Here is a 6,835-nt window from a genome sequence, read left to right as displayed (position 1 = left end):
CCTGACTCAGAGAGGATGCAGAAGGTAAGAACAGAGAAATAGCCGTCAAATTTGGTCAGGTGGAACATTGTTCAACTGCATTTTTTAAAATTCATTTTTATTGTAAACAAATGGGATACATCTTGTTTTTCTGTTTGTTTGGTATTTGCACAATCACAGAGGGCTGGGGACTCGAACCTGGGTCTCCAGCATGAGAGTCAGGCACTCTACGTGAGGAGCTATACGGCCAGCACTTGTTTTTCTGTGTGTACATAAAGTAGAGGCATACCATTTGTGTAATCATACATTTACCTAGGGTAATAGTTTTTGATTCATTCTGTTATTTATTTATTTTTTTTTTTCTTCAACTGCATTGTTGATCAGTGCAGTCCCAGTGGAGTGAAATGGAGACTAGAAGGGACTGGAGAGAAAATGGGAAGAACAGAAATAGATCTAATGGCAGCATATTTTGCTATGAGGAGAAACTAAGAACTAGGAAGATTGGTCTAGGAAATATTTTTTAAAGATGGGAGAGATTGATAATTTGGATAGTGGGACTGTCCAAGTGGAATCAAATCACTGGAGAAGGCACCAGGGTAGAGGAGTTGAATTTCCATAGGGATAAAGGCCATTCATTTATTCAGCTGGTCATTGAATGCAGTGTGTGTGGTCCAGATGGGCTGGGATGGAGAAAGAGGTGTTAGGAAGATGGGGATCTAGTCTGTTCTCATTTCTCCAGTTGAGTGGGTAATGACATTATAAACCAAGTTCAGGGGGAGAAGAAGGTAAATGTGGACATTAGGAGAAGAGATGGTAGGAATTATTCAACCCATAAAATGGAAATGCAAACATGGGAGAAATTTATTGGGAAATTTGTTCAGTTAAAATATGTAATCATAAATATAGACTGAGACTGCCTTATGGTTATTGTGTTAAAGCCATGTTCTGCTATTCTGTAGGCACAGAATGGTTGGGTTCATCCCATACATGCTTGCAGAGAAGGAGGGAAGGAGGGAGAGAGAGAGAGAGGTGTGGAGGAGGGGGTTGAAAACCAATGGAAGCCAAATTGTGAAGGGACAGATTACAATAATTAACCACAGAATCTGAACTGGGAAAAGAAACATATAAGGGCGTGTTGGGGTGATGACTGTGAAAAACATGGAACTGTCAGTAGATCAGAAGACCTTATCACACCTGAAGAAATGTTCAACTGAGATGATTGAAAAGGCAAACTAGTGAGAAAGAATAAGTTAATCGGAGACTGGAACACTAGAGAAAGCAATTGAGCAAATAGTACTATTATTGGTAATAATGAGGATTAGAACCTCACTACTCAGTGGGGCAGCCATTAGCCACAAGTGATTAAATTTAAATTAAATAAAATTAGGTATTTATTCCTCAGCTGCTCAAGGCACACTGTAGGAGCTCCACAACCTTGTGCGGCTAGGGGCTTCCATATTGGATTGTGCAGTGAAGAAAACCTTCCCTATCCCAGAAGGTTCTAGGGAAAAGTGCTGCTTTAGTATGACCACAGAAGTGAGTGCTGAGGAGGGGAGCAGAAATGGTTTATTTGAGATAAGAAGTAAAGGTATTGATAGTGTCACCTTGGTGAAGGACACAATCACTGGGAATTGAGATAAGACCAGGAGTAGGGACAACAAGAGGGAACTCTGTTGCATAACTCTTGGGGAGAGGAGTTGTGGTGAGGGAACAGTGGAGAAAGATTGAGGTGCTGTGAACCTCTGTTTTTTACTAGTCACCAGGTTCATCACCTCCTCATTAGCATGCCCAACCCCAGGACCATCCACTACTAAGGCCTGTCCTTCTCCTGGGGCCACATTGCACTGTCTGCCTGGAGAGTCAGTCAAATATATTGGCATTCTCTCTAGAGGCTTTCCAAAGAAGAAATGGAGGCACCCCAGTCTCCAATCAACTCTGACCCCAGGCAAACAGAGTGGAGTCTCGTAGTTCATCCATATATGCAGAGGTGTTTAGAGTTTTCAGGAGGATGTAGCCCACTTGTCTCCCACATCCCTGGTGGAAATACAGGAATGAGACAAGAGATGGGAACTTGGACTTCTGGCTCTGTCATATGTCAGGGCAGACTGGGACCTCCATTTCTGTTTTGATAACTGAGTAAGTGGCATAGGGGCCATTGACAGTCCAACTCGTGGACACAGGGGGAAAACTACATTGAAGTTCTTTCTAAGGGAGAATAAGCAAGACCCAAGTCTCAAGGTTCCGATTAGCTGGGGATACCATAAGACACAACAAGACCAGGTTAGAAGTTTACTGGGAACGGGAGACTCAGTGTCCTTTTTGTGCCAGTCCCTAGTTGTTCATGATCTCAATGTGGAACTGCAGGTGAGTGGTGGTGATCACACAGTGGCCCCGGAGAGAAGCACAGGTCTGGCAGTTGTGGCATTGCCAGTGGCACTGAATGACATAGATGGCATTGAGCACCTGGCAGTATCGCCAGTGAATGCGCCACATGCGAACCAAAGACTGGAGCTTGACCACTGCCCTCTCTCTGCTTGCATAGTCAAGCAGTGCTGCCCGCCGCTTCTTCTCCATCACCCGCATCAGGATCATCCGCCACCAGCACTGAATGATCCATGCCCTGAGGGCTGCGTGCTGCAGTGTCCGGCGCACCAGGGTGCCCCGCCACCAGGCCTGGATCTGGATGGCTGCCTTTATTTTCTTTCCGTTTTTCTAGATGGAGATAAGAGAGATCACTCAGGGATCTTTCTCAGGGACCTGGATTCTCTTTCCTAATATCAGTTTGTCATCCCTTCAGCCCTCCCTTGGAGAGTTCAGGGGAGTTAGCAAGAGACCAACCCAGGAACCAGGAGACGTGGCTGGGATCCTTCCCTGCCACTATGGACCTCAACCTCAGCCACAGCATCCTTCTTTGACTACCTCACTAATGAACAGAACAAGAGAAAAACAATGAGTAAATAGCCATAAGAAGGATATGAGGGACTTTGGTCCCATCCATCTCTTTAAGACTTTCTGGGTTTGAGGATTGCCTCCCAACACTTCTGCCTTGTTTTCTCTGCATACTTCCTGTCTCAAAACACAGTGGCTGAGTTCTCTCTGCCACATGCATGCATTCTGATACTGTCATAGTTTTTCAGCACCTTCACCATATACTGCACATCCCAGTCTTGCTATATTTGGAACATTCCACCATCTAATTCAGAGTTCTCACATTCTTGTTTCTAGCCCCCTGCATCTTTCGATGGATGACATTCTTTCCAATTATGCTCTATGACATGGTGACAGATCCAGAAAGCCCAGGCTAAGAAGGGGACAGATGGAGAATGGGCCAAAATTGAGTTGTTTGCTGGTTAGTTTAGATTCTAGCTCCATAAGGGGCGGAATCCCACACCCTCATGACATAAATGGTCTAGATTTCTCTTAATGATGTGGAATTCTACCCACCTTTTTTTTCTTTTTCTGAGACTGCTTCTCTTTCTTTTGTGTCTGCTTGTCCTCAATTATAATTACAATGAGATGGCCTTCACTCTGTCATGAGAATAAAATGGGAAATGCATAGATCAATTAAGCCTGTGGTTTCTCTCTATGGCTCTGCACTGACTGCCGCAGTGTCCTTTCTCCCCCAAAGATGTGTGAAGCTCGGGGTGATACCCACATACCCCCAACCCTCCCACTGCCCCATAGATGTAACCGTATGTCTTACACAAAATTTAATCCCCATGGCCTATCTCTAGATGGTTCAATTGTCCTGTTTTCTCTGCTCCCAAGACCTGGCATGAGTAATATGAGTGAGGGGAAAGCTATGAATTCACAATTGCATTATGACATAGGGATTAAGGTGCTAGTCATAGAGTTGAGTCTTCCTCAGAAAAAAATTCCTTGGGAGCATAAACTACCTGTCTACTGCTCTGTCAGAGATGTGCCAGAACTCAGAATGGAAAATATAGGGAATAGTCAGGGCTCTTTTCCTGTGAAGTTCATCCACAGTTCTCACGAGATCAATCACATTGCAGGGCAGGAGGGACTGTGGCCACGTATCTCCATACAACTCTCCACTTCCTGTCTTCCCTTGACTTAGGCTTCAGTTCCACTACACCTTAGGAAATTAGAAAAAGATTGACCAGAGGAATCTAGAAAGCAGTACAATAAAGTTAAAAACTTAAATGGCACAAACAATAGCAAGGAGTAGAAAATAAATTTAAAAGGCAGTATTTTGATAAGACCAGTATTACAGAGAAATATCTCAAAAACCTGGGTGATCATGAAAGAGAACAGAGTGGAGTGAAAAAGGTGAAATAACCATTGGGAGATTTAAATAAATGTATTATGATAACATTTTGAACACTAAGAGAAAATGATTTCCTGGAAAACTGTAAATTTCCAAAATTAACTGAAGAAAATGTGCAAAACTTAATTACTGATAAGGCCATTAAAAATCCACCATTTATAAGGCATCAAAACCAGATAGGTCCAATCTGAAATTTAAAAACTTATAAATTTAGATATTCCCAGTTATCAAACTATTCAAAGATATTCAAAAAGATAAAAATTTCTGTTAAGCATTTATTTTGGGGGCCAATGTTAGTTGCCTGAAATGTCATGCTGGGAGTTTGACTGTAAGTTCTCAGATTTGGGGAACAAAGGCTATCTTGTATGACAATTGAGTTTTTCCTTCTAAGAACATGGGCTGTGCCTCTCCATTTGTTAGGAATTCTTTTATGTCCTTCTATCAAGTTTTAAAATTTTGTAAAGGTCTTAATTCTTTTTTTGTGGTGGTGGATATTGAGCATGTTAAACAGGTGCTCTGTATTTGAGCTACAGCCCCAGATCTATTTGTAGTTATGATTTACATTCCATAAAACCCACCATTTTATAGGCAAAAGAGCTAAACGGACACTTCTTAAAATAAGAAATACAAATGGCCAACAAATGAAAAGATGTTCAACATCTCCAGCCATCAGGGAAATGCATATCAAAACTGCACTGAAATTTCATCTTGTTCCAGTCAGAATGGCAACGTTCAAGAACACAAATAATAGGGCAGAATAGAGGAGGTCAAGTTCCTGGCTGCTCCATGGAGTGAAACAAAGAAAGCAGATAGGCAGCTTCTCCACAACATGGGTGAATAAAAAAAAAGGGTGGTAGGGGAGTGGTACTTTACTGCAACCTAAAACTGGACATTCAAAGCCGGTGGGGGACACAGGAGGTTGGATATAATAAAATAAGGAAAAAATCCCCAGCAGCACAGCTACTGCCACAGCCAGGCCAGAAGCTCCAGCCAGAGAGGTCCTCTGTGAGCATAATAGATGGGTAAGGGAATTAAAGGAACCCACATTTTTGGGGGGCCCCAGGTGTGTCTGGGTACAGAGTGTTTAGAGACAAAAGACATTGCCCAACAAACCTGAAGGATGCACTGCATGTTATCCGTGGGGAAAGAAACAGCCATCTCTCCAGGCGGTGTGTGGAGGACAAAGGAAGGAACCATTTTGCAACTGCAGCTCGGGGCCAGCAAAAGAGGAAGGCAATTCCTGGCAAACCTGAGCGTGGCTCGAGATACAGGCCCAGTAAACATGCTGTAGGACATAGAGTGTGCTTAAGTGACCAGGAGAAAATCAAACATGGAGAGAGGTTTACACAGGGGACAACTGGTCTTGGAAACCCACCTGGCTTTACTCCTCTGTCTAAACCAATTCAACTGCTTGCAGGCCCCACTGAGAGAGACACATCTGGTCAGGAACTCGGGATGGGGCAGGTTGGGGTGGTGGAAGAGATTGGAGACTGAACCTGAGACCAGGAAATGTGGGGTCTGCTGGTGATGTGGGGGACTAAAAGTTGGCTCCCCCACCACAAGAGTGGAACCCAGGGAAGCCCTGGGGTAAAGTCCTCCAGCATGGACCAGCAAGTACTGGAAGCTGGAGGTGCGTTGATTTAAAATCTCCAGAACGATTAGCATTCAGCAAAGAGCCTGGAGCCTGCCTAAGCCTAAACCCTGTCTCCAGGAACTCCATCTACGGGATTACCCCCCTCACTCCAGCAATCCAGAGGATGGAGCATCACTCTCCAGAAGACCCCACTTGAAGCTGCTGAGAAGAGAAACCAAGACTGTTTTGAACTCCAATGGAAAGAGTAACTTTTCATCAAGATTTTTAAAAAATTCTTTTTCACTGTTCCATTGTAACCTTAGTGATACATGGACATTTATACAATTTCCTATTTTTTTCTTCTCATCTCTAGAATTTTTGAAGTCATTTATTTTAGATGGGTTAGTTTTTTGTGCACTAGCATGTTTGATTAGTACATTTAGTTTTGTTTTGTATTCTTTTATTTTTGTTTTTTATTTAAATTTTTGTCTTACGTATATTTTTGTCTCCTGTTTCCCTTAATTCTCTCTTTTCTTCTGCTAACAGCCAATCTCTACTGTTCTCTTTTTCACTCTTCCTTTTATCTCTTGCTTCTTTCTTCCCTTCTCCTCCCTCATAATCATCACACATTTTATCACTTCTGTTCTCTCCGTATACACCATTTGAAATGAAAACCCTTTTGCAAACTTGCTGTTTTTATTATAGGCATAACTGATCATATCATTTCTGTTTATTGTGATAATTAACATTATAGACTTCATTGTAGGAACTGTAGACACACAAGCAACATGAAAAAGCAAGGGAACAAATTATCCCATGCAAATATACTCCAATACCAAGATACTCCAATAACATAATCCATCAATATCACAGTGGAGGAAATGTTAGAGAAAGAGTTTAGAATGTACACAGTTGAGCTGATTTTCAAAGTAAAAAGATGATGTAAGAGAGCAAATACAGGTAGCACTTCAATAACGTTCACTTCAATAAAGAGA

The 6,835-nt window shown here is 42.5% G+C and overlaps 1 protein-coding gene across 1 annotated transcript; it reads right to left on the bottom strand.

Annotated features, from left to right (window-relative positions):
- Positions 1 to 2,310: 2,310 nt before the first annotated feature.
- Positions 2,311 to 5,464, bottom strand: IQCF2 (IQ motif containing F2; the record flags this gene model as incomplete). Its single annotated transcript, XM_079100447.1, has 3 exons — positions 2,311 to 2,691; positions 3,424 to 3,507; positions 5,381 to 5,464. The coding sequence occupies 3 exons, from the start codon at positions 5,462 to 5,464 to the stop codon at positions 2,311 to 2,313; spliced, it is 549 nt and encodes a 182-aa protein (XP_078956573.1).
- Between the last annotated feature and the right edge of the window lie 1,371 nt (positions 5,465 to 6,835).

This window comes from Sciurus vulgaris, assembly GCF_902686455.1.
Source record: "Sciurus vulgaris genome assembly, chromosome: 10".
NCBI classification, from domain to species: domain Eukaryota; kingdom Metazoa; phylum Chordata; class Mammalia; order Rodentia; family Sciuridae; genus Sciurus; species Sciurus vulgaris.
The sequence above is the reverse complement of the archived record's forward strand: the minus strand, read 5'-3'. Positions and strand labels throughout refer to the sequence as shown.